The sequence below is a fragment of the Salvelinus alpinus genome, chromosome 30 (genome assembly GCF_045679555.1).
Source record: "Salvelinus alpinus chromosome 30, SLU_Salpinus.1, whole genome shotgun sequence".
Classification (NCBI taxonomy): Eukaryota; Metazoa; Chordata; class Actinopteri; order Salmoniformes; family Salmonidae; genus Salvelinus; species Salvelinus alpinus.
Genome location: NC_092115.1, coordinates 9,846,053 through 9,860,363, shown reverse-complemented (window position 1 = coordinate 9,860,363; position 14,311 = coordinate 9,846,053). Strand labels below are relative to the sequence as shown.

The 14,311-nt window shown below is 46.1% G+C and overlaps 1 protein-coding gene across 1 annotated transcript in view; it reads left to right on the top strand.

The window, feature by feature from the left end:
* Window positions 1-14,311, top strand: part of LOC139559487 (E3 ubiquitin-protein ligase rnf213-alpha-like) — a 60,265-nt gene that overhangs the window by 32,020 nt on the left and 13,934 nt on the right. Inside the window, exons 35-52 of the mRNA XM_071375524.1 lie at window positions 2,675-2,810; window positions 2,939-3,124; window positions 3,280-3,410; window positions 3,600-3,745; window positions 3,909-4,118; window positions 4,917-5,104; window positions 6,651-6,771; window positions 7,185-7,285; window positions 7,415-7,594; window positions 7,705-7,871; window positions 8,071-8,173; window positions 9,537-9,651; window positions 9,797-10,004; window positions 10,188-10,387; window positions 10,605-10,727; window positions 10,866-10,976; window positions 13,734-13,976; window positions 14,108-14,201. Of these exons, the coding sequence (XP_071231625.1) occupies window positions 2,675-2,810; window positions 2,939-3,124; window positions 3,280-3,410; window positions 3,600-3,745; window positions 3,909-4,118; window positions 4,917-5,104; window positions 6,651-6,771; window positions 7,185-7,285; window positions 7,415-7,594; window positions 7,705-7,871; window positions 8,071-8,173; window positions 9,537-9,651; window positions 9,797-10,004; window positions 10,188-10,387; window positions 10,605-10,727; window positions 10,866-10,976; window positions 13,734-13,976; window positions 14,108-14,201 (2,763 nt within the window). The remainder of the gene's footprint in view (window positions 1-2,674; window positions 2,811-2,938; window positions 3,125-3,279; window positions 3,411-3,599; window positions 3,746-3,908; window positions 4,119-4,916; window positions 5,105-6,650; window positions 6,772-7,184; window positions 7,286-7,414; window positions 7,595-7,704; window positions 7,872-8,070; window positions 8,174-9,536; window positions 9,652-9,796; window positions 10,005-10,187; window positions 10,388-10,604; window positions 10,728-10,865; window positions 10,977-13,733; window positions 13,977-14,107; window positions 14,202-14,311) is intronic.

Sequence of the window (14,311 nt, the reverse complement as noted above, 5' to 3'; positions counted from 1 at the left end):
TTGTCACATACACATGGTTAGCAGATGTTAATGCGAGTGTAGCGAAATGCTTGTGCTTCTAGTTCCGACAATGCAGTAATATCCAACGAGTAATCTAACCTAACAATTTCACAACAATTACCTTATACACACAAGTGTAAAGGAATGAATAAGAATATGTACATAAAAAAATATATGAATGAGTGATGGTATAGAACGGCATAGGCAAGATGCAGTGGATGGTATAGAGTACAGTATATACATATGAGATGAGTAATGTAGGGTATGTAAACATTATATGAAGTGGCATTGTTTAAAGTGGCTAGTGATACATTTATTACATACATTTTTCCATTATTAAAGTGGCTGGAGTTGAGTCAGTATGTTGGCAGCAGCCACTCAGTGTAAGTGATGGCTGTTTAACAGTCTGATGGCCTTGAGATAGAAGCTGTTTTTCAGTCTCTCGGTCCCTGCTTTGATGCATCTGTACTGACCTCGCTTCTGGATGATAGAGGGGTGAACAGGCAGTGGCTCGGGTGGTTGTTGTCCTTGATGATCTTTTTGGCCTTCCTGTGACATCAGGTGGTGTAGGTGTCCTGGAGGGGAGGTAGTTTGCCCCCGGTGATGCGTTGTGCAGACCTCACTACCCTCTGGAGAGCCTTACGGTTATGGGCGGAGCAGTTGCCGTACCAGGCGGTGATACAGCCCGACAGGATGCTCTCGATTGTGCATCTGTAAAAGTTTGAGTGTTTTTGGTGACAAGCCATAGTTCTTCAGCCTTCTGACGTTGAAGAGGCGCTGCTGCGCCTTCTTCACCACACTGTCTGTGTGGTTGGACCATTTCAGTTTGTCCGTGATGTGTACGCCGAGGAACTTAAAACTTTCTACCCTCTCCACTACTGTCCCATCGATGTGGATAGGGGGGTGCTCCCTCTGCTGTTTCCTGAAGTCCACGATCATCTCCTTTTGTTTTGTTGACGTTGAGTTTTCCTGACATCAAACTCCGAGGGCCCTCAACTTCTCCCTGTAGACAGTCTCGTCATTGGTAATCAAGCCTACCACTGTAGTGTCGTCTGCAAACTTGATGATTGAGTTGGAGGTGTGCATGGCAACGCAGTCGTGGGTGAACAGAGAGTACAGGAGAGGGCTGAGAACGCACCCTTGTGGGGCCCCAGTGTTGAGGATCAGCGGGGTGGAGATGTTGTTACCTACCCTCACCACCTGGGGGCGGCCCGTCAGGAAGTCCAGGACCCAGTTCCCAGGGTCTCGAGCTTGATGACGAGTTTGGAGGGTACAATGGTGTTAAATGCTGAGCTGTAGTCAATGAACAGCATTCTCACATAGGTATTCCTCTTGTCCAGATGGGTTAGGGCAGTGTGCAGTGTGATTGCGATTGCGTCGTCTGTGGACCTATTGGGGCGGTAAGCAAATTGGAGTGGGTCTAGGGTGTCAGGTAGGGTGGAGGTGATATGGTCCTTTACTAGTCTCTCAAAGCACTTCATGATGACGGAAGTGAGTGCTACGGGGCGGTAGTCATTTAGCTCAGTTACCTTAGCTTTCTTGGGAACAGGAACAATGGCGGCCCTCTTGAAGCATGTGGGGACAGCAGACTGGGATAAGGATTGATTCAATATGTCCATAAACACACCAGCCAGCTGGTCTGCGCATGCTCTGAGGACGCGGCTGGGAATGCCGTCTGGGCCTGCAGCCTTGCGAGGGTTAACACGTTTAAATGTTTTGCTCACGTCGGCTGCAGTGAAGGAGAGCCCGCAGGTTTTGGTAGCGGGCCGTGTCAGTGGCACTGTATTGTCCTCAGAGCGAGCAAAGAAGTTGTTTAGTCTGTCTGGGAGCAAGACAACCTGGTCCGCGACGGGGCTGATTTTCCTTTTATAGTCCGTGATTGACTGTAGACCCTGCCACATACCTCTCGTGTCTGAGCCGTTGAATTGCGACTCTACTTTGTCTCTATACTGACGCTTAGCTTGTTTGATTACCTTGCGGAGGGAATAGCTAAACTGTTTGTATTCGGTCATGTTTCCGGTCACCTTGCCCTGATTAAAAGCAGTGGTTCGTGCTTTCAGTTTTGCGCGAATGCTGCCATCAATCCACAGTTTCTGGTTTGGGAATGTTTTAATAGACGCTGTGGGTACGACATCGCCGATGCACTTGCTAATAAACCCGCTCACCGGATCAGCGTATTCATCAATGTTGTTGTTTGCTGCAATGCGGAACATATCCCAGTCCACGTGATCAAAGCTTTCTTGAAGCGTGGAATCCGCTTCATTAAATACTTTACTATATACTACAGTTTTCTTATACTACAGGATTTATACTATAGTTAACTGTAAATACTACAGTAAAGTAAGCAAAAACACTTTTTTATGTCTGTAAAAACACTACAGTAAATACTACAGTATACTACATTCATTACTCTAGTATTTACTACAGTTTTTCTTTTACTACAGTAATTTATACTATATTTAGCTGTAAATACTGCGGTATACTACAGTCAAATCCGCAAAAATACTACAGTGAATACTATAGTACTTTTTATTATAAAGGGGCTCTAAATCAAAAAATAGAACGTCTGTGACGAACAATTATCTCAGATTGTAACAGCAAGTAAATACTGTAACTAAAGGTAACTGGCTTTTACATGAATTTATATGCTTGATCTCTGTATTGTGCCCTTAAGCTACGTTCCTGACAACCCTGAGAAGCCGTCTTCACTCTCTTCTGGAGAACCGTGAGAGAAACATCCCCTCCCCCAAGTACTGGGTGTTAACGGAGGCATCCAACATCGATGCTCTTCAGGAGGGGGGAACCTTCACGTATGTTAATCAATGATACTGCACTACTCTGCATATGGAATATCTATAATTTCATTCATTTTCAAATGGTTATTTGGTCTTGTCATTGTTCAGAAGTATAGTCAGTTCATACTGTATTTGTTCCACAGACAAACTCTATGGAAGAAAATCCAAGCAGTGGTCACACCCCTCTTGGCCCAGTTGATCTCAGTCATCGACAGGGACTGTAATCTTGACCTTCTGCTGGACAGCAACAGTGGGGAGGAAGTCAGAAACCTGTGGCTGAAGATATTCGGCAGTAACGAGATGCTTGATATTCCTAACGTTGATCTCAAGTGAGTGATTTATGTGTGATGATACACATACTGGATTAAGAAACCGACTGGACTGCCTGGAGTCCTTGTATGATGTGTAAGGTTTTATGTAGCCTGTGTTGTGTCTCAGTGGAACAGGTAGATGTCACTGCTCACAAACTCCCCATTTCCCACAGTTCTGAGTCTAAGACCATCCTGGTGCAGAGCCATGTCACAGCTGAGAGGACCATGTGCTGCACTATGCCCTTTAGCTGGAGGATCAGAGATATCCTGGATGAACTATTGATTCAAACTCAGCAGACCAGAGGTAAATAATTTAATGCTTTAATTCAAACTTTAAAAAAATAAATGAAAGATACATTTAGATAACAATTGTATAGCTTATGCAAATGTAATACATTATTTGTAAAAATGTGTATTTCTTAACTCTCATGTGGGACTACTTACAGTATTTAGTTGTATAAACTCAATCTTTTACATTTTTTTTTCTTGGTAGGACGTGTCGAGGTGTTCTTTGAGAAAATCCCCCTTGGTCAGTATCTGGCTACATCGGGTGAGAAACTGCAGAGGGAATTTTTCCAAAGGTACCTGCAAGACTTCATTGCCATGACGATGAAAGTGGCTTCGGAGGCGGAGTTAAAGGTATGCCTTTGCAACATCATCATGTTTTCAATACATACAAATAGTAAAACAATTAGGTTCCATTTATAGAAAGGTCCTTTTTATTTACTGTCAAATATGATAATAATATGGCTACCCATCAATTAGGTGATCCTAATGAATACATGTAATACTATTTTCCCAGCATCTGTGTGAAGCCCTGAGCTGCTGTGTGAATGAGCTCCAGAGGCGACGAAAAGCTCCAAGTGAAGAGATTCCCTCCCTGCCCCTGATCCACACTGCCTACAACATGTACCGTACCCGTCTGCACAACCTCACCAGGATGATGTCGTTGCAACCACAGGTGGTTCATCACTTGCAGAGAATCACACTAGTGAAGGACAGCCCAGAGATGGTAAGAATCACACTAGTGAAGGACAGCCCAGAGTAAGAATCACACTAGTGAAGGACAGCCCAGAGTAAGAATCACACTAGTGAAGGACAGCCCAGAGTAAGAATCACACTAGTGAAGGACAGCCCAGAGTAAGAATCACACTAGTGAAGGACAGCCCAGAGATGCTAAGGATCACACTAGTGAAGGACAGCCCAGAGTAAGAATCACACTAGTGAAGGACAGCCCAGAGATGGTAAGGATCACACTAGTGAAGGACAGCACAGAGTAAGAATCACACTAGTGAAAGACAGCCCAGAGATGCTAAGTGCATATATTTTCTACACACTGCCACATTTAGTTATGAGAAATCATGTTTTTTATGTGCCAAATGTTTGTATAGAGTATATATGAATGTATGATAGTAGTTGAACATACAGTATATATGGTAGTTGAACTTTTACCAGGTTATCTACAGTATGTACTGTCATCAAAGGGAGTACTCCCTGACGAAGGCCATGCAGCCGAAACGCATCAGATTTTTAAAACCTTGTTTCTATTGAACATGCCATACAAATGAAGGCATTTTAATTAATTATATGAAGAGTGCCTTGGTCCTCCTTTCTTTTTGATGACTACTTCACCCCTTTTACCAAAGAGCACCTTCTGTCTACCAACATGTACTATTGTGTACCTTAGTAGTGCTTCCCTTCTTCCTCTTTCTAGTAGTACAGTATATACTGTACTGCCAACATGCTGATAGAAATGTCATAGTAAACATGCCAGTAACTATACCATGTGTCTGTCTCACTCCTCTGCCAGGTTATGGATGTCTATGCAGCAGTTGCCTGTGTTGAGCTCCTGGAACCCCCTGCATTGGACTCTGATGCCCAGTGCCAGGACTGGCTGAAGCAGGTGAAAAGACTGAAGGGGTCTATGGAGCTGGTCTGCTCCCAGAGAAGCCTGAAGCAGTATGGAGAGAGGAGCCGGGAACTGTTTGACTACATCTGGTGAGGGAAATGTCTCTTTGAAAGACTACAGAGGGCCATTTGACTTTCTTTGTTCAATTTTTTTTTTAAGAAAGTCAATATGCATTGCGAAAGAGGTGAAAACCTTCACTGTATAAAGTTCTGAATTCAAGGTGCTAGTCCATCCACACATGTTGGAATGAAGTAGTAAAGCAAGCATATCCATGATATTCAAAAAGCAATAACAAAAAATATACAGTATCAGTCAAAAATTTGGACACCTACTCATTGAAGGGTTTTTCTTTTTACTATTTTCTACATTGTAGTATAAAAACTATGAAATAACACATATGAAATCATGTAATAACCAAATGAGTGTTAAACAAATCAAAATATATTTTAGATTCTTCAAAGTAGCCACCCTTTGCCTTGATGACATCTTTGTACACTCTTGGCATTCCCTCAACCAGCTTCACCTGTAATGCTTTTCCAACAGTCTTGAAGGAGTTCCCACATATGCTGAGCACTTGTTGGCTGCTTTTCCTTCACTCTGCGGTCCAACTCATCCCAAACCATCTCAATTGGGTTGAGGTCGGGTGATTGTGGAGGCCAGGTCATTTGATAAAGTACTCCATCACTCTCCTTCTTGGTCAAATAACCCTTACACAGCCTGGAGGTGTGTTGGTTCATTGTCATGTTGAAAAACAAATGATAGTCCCACTAAGCACAAACCAGATGGGATGGCGTATTGCTGCAGAATGCTGCGGTAGCCATGCTGGTTAAGTGTGCCTTGAATTCTAAATAAATCACTGACAGTGTTACCAGCAATGCACCCCCACACCTTCACACCTCCTCCTCCATGCTTCACGGTGGGAACCACACACCCGGAGATCATCTCTTCACCTACTCTGCGTCAAACAAAGACAAGGACAGATTTCCACCGGTCTAATGAACATTGCTCATGTTTCTTGGTCCAAGCAAGTCTCTTCTTCTTGTTGGTCTCCTCTAGTAGTGGTTTCTTTGCAGCAATTCGACCATGAAGGCCTGATTCATGCTGTATCCTCTGAACAGTTGATGTTGAGATGTGTCTCTTGAACTCTGTGAAGCATTTATTTGGGCTGCAATCTGAAGTGCAGTTAACTCTCTAATGAACGTATCCTCTGTAGCGAGGTAACTCTAATTGAAATGCATTCCAGGTGACTACCTCATGAAGCTGGTTGAAAGAATGCCAAGTGTGTGCAAAGCTGTCATGAAGGCAAAGGGTGGCTACTTTGAAGAATCTCAAATATAAAATATATTTTGAATTAACACTTTTTTTGGTTACTACATGATTCCATATGTGTTGTTTCATAGTTTTGATGTCTGTGTTTGTGTTTTGATACAATGTAGAAAATAGTAAAACTAAAGAAAAAACCCTTGAATAAGTCGGTGTGTCTAAACTTTTGACTGGTACTGATATATTTATATAATAATATATATATATAATATATAAGCTAAGTAATTGTTTGTCTGAATTAACTTTCTCCCAGATATGGCTAATTCCTCCAGAATAAGTAAAGATTTGTCCTTGTTTGTTTTGTGTTTTTAGTAATCATTGGAACCGTATCTGCATCGTCTTTCTGTTTGTGGAACACATGCTGCTGGGCTTTGAGTCTGAGGAGAGGGAGCTCAAGCCTCTGGTCCTTGATCACACTCGTACCTTAGGCAAAGTGAGTTCACATAATATATTTTTGTTATTTAAGTCAACATGCCACCGATTTACATTTTGTGCTTTGTTTATACTTGTATATTTATTTCCATCCCATATTTCAGGTTTAGCACCCGTCAGACTTAAACTATGTATATGTGAACCTGAACTCTTGAACTATGTTAACGTATTGCAATTTTCTCATTACATTGAACTTTTTGCTTAAAGGATAAATTCAGTATTTTACAAGTGAATGTTTAAACTGTTCCTAACCCTGGAACTTCAGCTAACTTTTGACACCACTAGCTGAAAACCAATGGGAGTAATGGGCGACAACTGTGTAATAATTATTATATATTTTTTGGACTGAAATCAACTCAATTGGTTGGATGTCATTTTAACTAATATGTGACTGCTAATTATCTCGTGTGGCAGATTCTGGCAAAAAACTCAGACGTAAAATCGGAGGAACCATTTGCGGCCATCATCACAGTACTGAAGACTTGCAAGCAAAAAGCAAGTGATCTGATTTGCAAGTAAGTCTATTTGATATAATTTATTTAGTGTAAAAAGCTATTCATATTATATGTCTACATTATTCGCTGTGGCTGATAAGCTGTATACAGAATTTGATGTTTAATGACGCCAGCTATTTTTTTTCTTAGGTTTGGTTTCCAGTGCCGTGTGTGCATGGGGGAACCACAAGACCCGGTGGACCTGCCCTGTCACCACATCTTCTGTCTGACCTGTGTCAGAGGATGTCTCAACACAGGCCAAATGTACTGCCCCATGTGCAAACACGAACTCCCAGATGACTTCCAGGTCAAAGTGTCTGAGGACATAAGGTGGGTGTGTTTTACCCTTTAAAAAAAAAAACTGGATAGCCAATGATAAAGGACATGTCTTTCCCTGTAACCGTCTTATCTGTATAAATCTGTCTATTATGGTTTTGCAGAGCTTGCATCACCCTAAACGCCCAGTTCAGGCAGAGTTGCAATGCGTTTTTCATAGACCTGGTCACTACTGTGTGCTTCAAGGACAACATCCCCCCATCAAAAGGTGTCATCCTGCACCTGTTGTCCTTCCTCATGGTCGAGACAGAACCCATCCCACTCATCAGAGGTACCCTCAACACACACATGCAATAACACACACACACACACACACACACACAAACACACTAGTCAAAAATATAGAGTTTAGATTCCGTTTGTTCCTGTATTCTTTTTGACATTTTAAGCATTTAAACAGACCGGAGGGAAGATTGTGGCTCAGTAAAATGTTTTTATCTGTGTTCTGATTTGTATTATATTTGTACCAGCACAAAGTCAGATACACACCAAAGATTTCTCACCATTTGATGAGTCTATGGACAAGAATCCTGTGGTGCGATCAGTGATACTCAAGCTTCTGCTCAAGTACACGTGAGTGAACCAGAAAAAAAAGTGTTGTTTATACACTATATATATATACAAAAGTATATGGACACCCCTTCAAATGAGTGGATTCGGCTATTTCAGCCACACCCGTTGCTGACAGGTGTATAAAATCGAGCACACAGCAATGCGATCTCCATAGACGAACATTGGCAGTAGAATGGCCTCACTAAAGAGCTCAGTGACTTTCAACGCGGCACTGTCATAGGATACCACCTTTCCAACAAGTGAGTTCGTAAAATGTTTGCCTTGTTGGAGCTGCCCCGGTCAACTGTAAGTGCTATCATTGTGTAGTGGAAACGTCTAGGAGCAACAATGGCTCAGCTGCGAAGTGGTAGGCCACAAAAGCTCACAGAACTGAACCGTTGAGTGCTGAAGCCCGTACCGCGTAAAAATCGTCTGTCCTTGTTTGCAACACTCCACTACCGAGTTCCAAACTGTCTCTGGAAGCAACGTCAGCACAAGGACTGTTTGTCGGGAGCTTCATGAAATGGGTTTCCATGGCCGAGCATTCCGCACACAAGCCTAAGATCACCATGCGCAATGCCAAGCGTCGGCTGGAGTGGTGTAAAGCTTGGACTCTGGAGCAGTGGAAACGTGTTCTCTGGAGTGATGAATCACGCTTCATCATCTGGCAGTCTGACGGACGAATCTGGGTTTGGCGGATACCAGGAGAATGCTACCTGCTCCAATGCAAAGTGCCAACTGTAAAGTTTGGTGGAAGCAGAATAATGGTCTGGGGCTGTTTTTCATGGTTCGGGCTCGGCACCTTAGTTCCAGTGAAGGGAAATCTTAACACTACAGCATACAATGACATTATAGACGAATCTGTGCTTCCAACTTTGTGGCAACAGTTTGGGGAAGGACCTTTCCTGTTTCAGCATGACAATGCGCCTGTGCACAAAGCGAGGTCCATACAGAAATTGTTTGTCAAGATCGGTGTGGAAGAACTTGATTGGCCTACACAGAGACCTGACCTCAACCCCATCGAACACCTTTGGGATGAATTTGAATGCCGACTGCGAGCCAAGCCTAATTGCCCAACATCAGTACCCAATCTCACTAATGCTCTTGTGGCTGAATGGAAGCAAGTCCCCGCTGCAATGTTCCAACATTTTGTGGAAAGCCTTCCCAGAAGAGTGGAGGCTGTTATAGCAGCAAAGGGGGGACCAACTCCATATTAAGTGCAATGATTTTGGAATGAGATGTTTTTGACGAGCAGGTGTCCACATACTTTTCATCATGTAGTGTATCACTGCAATGCTGCTGTAACCAGCAACGCAATTCAGTTTGTTTCAGATGTTATCAAACATTTGGTAAATTAACTATTTTTTTGTTGTTGTGTTTTTAGCTTTGATGAAGTCAAAGAATATCTGCAGCAGTATTTGACATTGATAGAAGAGAGCAACATTCTAGAGGCTGAGGATAAAAATGAACTTTATGCGCTCTACATCAACTGCCTTGAGGTAGGATCTGACAGGATTTCACCCTAAATCAATGGAGTGCTATCACTATTCTATTTGTAAAAGAGGTCTTCTAACCTCAACGGAACTTTCTGGATAAATAAAGGTTAAATAAATAGAAGAGATGTTTATAACTGTTTTTCTGCAGGACTCCATGTTCGACAGAAAGCCACATGAATGCCAGAAGCCTGCAGATCAGCAGGCCTACCTGCAGAAAGAAACTGAGTTCTTGAGTCACTTCCTGGACTCTGTCACTGCGTCGGCTGAGACTGTCACAATAGAGTACCTGCAACAGATCGCGAGGGTCCGTCTATGCCTGGACACGGCTGCACACCTGCTCCATAGCACACAGTCTGGTAAAAAACACTCAGTCAATATGGCGTCACGAATTCTGATCCTTGTTGCTTTAAAAATTGTGCTTGTTGGTGTAAATGAATTATATGTTGTTTTTTTCATAAGGAATGTTTTATAAGGAACACTTGCAATCTCTTTGACTGACTGATCCAAGATCTGACCTCGATTCCTCACATTGTGTGCAGGGGAATGTGAAAATCCTCAGGATGCGGTCGAGGAGTTCCTGTGTGCTGTTAGGAGCCTGTGTAAGGAGAGTAAGAACGACTGGTACCGGGTTTATCTGATCCGCAACATCAGCAGCCAGCAAGGTGTAGAGTATGTCCAGAGGATGCTGAAGGATACAGAGAAGTACGGGTGGCTTTTTCCTGAAGAGGTGCAGCAACAGGTACATCACAGGGTTTCATGAAACGTTTCATACAACCCCATTTTTTTTTAAACTGTTGAAAACACCCATTGGTCCTGTTTTCTGTCCTCTTAGTGTTTACAAACATGTTTCTAAAGAGGACCTGAGCGGGTTAGATACAACATATGTGTATTTTCCTAGCTAGTACTGTGAAGGACGATGTTATAGATATCAGGGTCTTCCATCGTCTTGTATGCAGAATGAAGATGTTGGCCAGATGGACCAGTATCTCGTCTATGGAGACGATTACCAGGATATCCGCGAGGCTGTTGCCAAAGCAGTACTAGAGGACAGTGTGCAGGAGATTGAGGATACCTGCCAGGTATTACTTTAACTCCACTAAACTCAATACCACTGTATGTAATGTGTGTGTATTAGTTTTATTAAAACTATTTCTAACCTAAGAGTTTATGGATGTTTGGTGAATTTGTCCTCAGCTTTGTGTGTTGTTTTGTTGTAGAGATGTACTGCACCTGCAAGGAGGCGGACCTTGTATATCCTGCTGGCTCTTTTCAGAGAAGTCACCAGTCTGTACCGAGCAGCCAACACAGGCCTCCACCCCACCCTTAAGGTAGGAAGACAGGCCTCTACCCCGCCCTTAAGGTAGGAACACAGGCCTCTACCCCGCCCCTAAGGTAGGACAACACAGGCCTCTACCCCGCCCCTAAGGTAGGAACACAGGCCTCTACCCCACCCCTAAGGTAGGAACACAGCCTCTACCCCGCCCCTAAGGTAGGAACACAGGCCTCTACCCCGCCCCTAAGGTAGGAACACAGGCCTCCACCCCACCCTTAAGGTAGGAACACAGGCCTCTACCCCACCCCTAAGGTAGGACAACACAGGCCTCTACCCCGCCCTTAAGGTAGGAACACAGGCCTCTACCCCGCCCCTAAGGTAGGAACACAGCCTCTACCCCGCCCCTAAGGTAGGAACACAGGCCTCTACCCCGCCCCTAAGGTAGGAGCATAGGCCTCTACCCCACCCTTAAGGTAGGAACACGGGCCTCTACCCCGCCCTTAAGGTAGGAACACAGGCCTCTACCCCGCCCTTAAGGTAGGAACACAGGCCTCTACCCCGCCCCTAAGGTAGGAACACAGGTCTCTACCCCGCCCCTAAGGTAGGAACACAGGCTTCTACCCCGCCCCTAAGGTAGGAACACGGGCCTCTACCCCGCCCCTAAGGTAGGAACACAGGCCTCTACCCCGCCCCTAAGGTAGGAACACAGGCTTCTACCCCGCCCCTAAGGTAGGAAGACGGGTCTCTACCCCGCCCCTAAGGTAGGAACACAGGCCTCTACCCCGCTCCTAAGGTAGGAACACAGGCTTCTACCCCGCCCCTAAGGTAGGAAGACGGGTCTCTACCCTGCCCCTAAGGTAGGAACACGGGCCTCTACCCCGCCCCTAAGGTAGGAACACAGGCCTCCACCCCACCCTTAAGGTAGGAACACAGGCCTCTACCCCGCCCCTAAGGTAGGAAGACGGGTCTCTACCCCGCCCCTAAGGTAGGAACACAGGCCTCTACCCCGCCCCTAAGGTAGGAACACAGGCCTCTACCCCGCCCCTAAGGTAGGAACACAGGCCTCTACCCCACCCCTAAGGTAGGAACACAGCCTCTACCCCGCCCCTAAGGTAGGAACACAGGCCTCTACCCCGCCCCTAAGGTAGGAACATAGGCCTCTACCCCACCCTTAAGGTAGGAACACGGGCCTCTACCCCGCCCTTAAGGTAGGAACACAGGCCTCTACCCCGCCCTTAAGGTAGGAACACAGGCCTCTACCCCGCCCCTAAGGTAGGAACACAGGTCTCTACCCCGCCCCTAAGGTAGGAACACAGGCTTCTACCCCGCCCCTAAGGTAGGAACACGGGCCTCTACCCCGCCCCTAAGGTAGGAACACAGGCCTCTACCCCGCCCCTAAGGTAGGAAGACGGGTCTCTACCCTGCCCCTAAGGTAGGAACACGGGCCTCTACCCCGCCCCTAAGGTAGGAACACAGGCCTCCACCCCACCCTTAAGGTAGGAACACAGGCCTCTACCCCGCCCCTAAGGTAGGAAGACGGGTCTCTACCCCGCCCCTAAGGTAGGAACACAGGCCTCTACCCCGCCCCTAAGGTAGGAACACAGGCCTCTACCCCACCCCTAAGGTAGGAACACAGGCCTCTACCCCACCCCTAAGGTAGGAACGCGGGCCTCTACCCCGCCCTTAAGGTAGGAACGCGGGCCTCTACCCCGCTCCTAAGGTAGGGACACGGGCCTCTACCCCGCCCCTAAGGTAGGAACACAGGCCTCCACCCCACCCTTAAGGTAGGAACACGGGCCTCTACCCCGCCCCTAAGTTAGGAACACGGGCCTCTACCCCGCCCCTAAGGTAGGAACACAGGTCTCTACCCCGCCCCTAAGGTAGGAACACAGGTCTCTACCCCGCCCCTAAGGTAGGAACACAGGCTTCTACTCCGCCCTTAAGGTAGGAACACAGGCTTCTACCCCACCCCTAAGGTAGGAACACGGGCCTCTACCCCGCCCCTAAGGTAGGAACACAGGCCTCTACCCCGCCCCTAAGGTAGGAACACAGGCCTCTACCCCGCCCCTAAGGTAGGAACACAGGCCTCTACCCCGCCCCTAAGATAGGAACACAGGCTTCTACCCCACCCCTAAGGTAGGAACACGGGCCTCTACCCCGCCCCTAAGGTAGGAACACGGGCCTCTACCCCGCCCCTAAGGTAGGAACACGGGCCTCTACCCCGCCCCTAAGGTAGGAACACGGGCCTCTACCCCGCCCCTAAGGTAGGAACACAGGCCTCTACCCCGCCCCTAAGGTAGGAACACAGGCCTCTACCCCGCCCCTAAGGTAGGAACACAGGCTTCTACCCCACCCCTAAGGTAGGAACACGGGCCTCTACCCCGCCCCTAAGGTAGGAACACAGGCCTCTACCCCGCCCCTAAGGTAGGAACACAGGCCTCTACCCCGCCCCTAAGGTAGGAACACAGGCCTCTACCCCGCCCCTAAGGTAGGAACACAGCCTCTACCCCACCCCTAAGGTAGGAACACAGGCCTCTACCCCACCCTTAAGGTAGGAACACAGGCCTCTACCCCGCCCCTAAGGTAGGAACACAGTCTCTACCCCGCCCCTAAGGTAGGAACACAAGCCTCCATCTCCTTCAACTCCACATCAGAGGGAAAACTGTTAGCCCAAAACTAACAATAGAGTTGGCAAACTATTCCCGATTTCGATGTTATAATAGTTATACTTTGAATTATATTGACTTTTGTAGACTTCAGAAAATCCCAATTACACTTATCCAAAATGGCTTGTCTTGTTTTACTCCTCCAGCAATGCAAAGCACTTGAGGACTTCATCGAGGGATCAAGGTACCTAAATCGCAGGGAAGTGAGGGACTTTGCCAAAGAATTGGTTCACAACAGGATGGGAGGACTGAGTGTCCTGGCAGACCGGTCCAGTGTGGAGCACACCCTTATAGAGCTGGCTGTCCACATGTCTGCTGTGCTGCTCACTGGGACTGAAGGGCTGCTCACACCACTACAGCAGCTTGGCCTGTCTCCCAACAATATGCTGGTATGATTCTCATCAGCACCTGTCAATATCTTACATTGACTTTCTCCTTGTTATTTCTCCTTACATTGACTTTCTCCTTATCCTTATTGACTGTGAGAGTTGTCTTTATCTGGTTATGTCTACCCCAACAGAGTGCATTTCTACCCACAATGCCTGAGGACATGCTGGCTGTCGCTCAAAGCCTTATAACACAGAATAAAGTGGATTATGGACTCTCCTGGTACTGTAAGTACAGACATGTTGAATCCTAACCTGAGATGCGCTTGTACTGTAACTTGAATTATGAGTAAATCATCGGAGGTACACCTCTGTGAAATGTTATTTGTTAACATCGT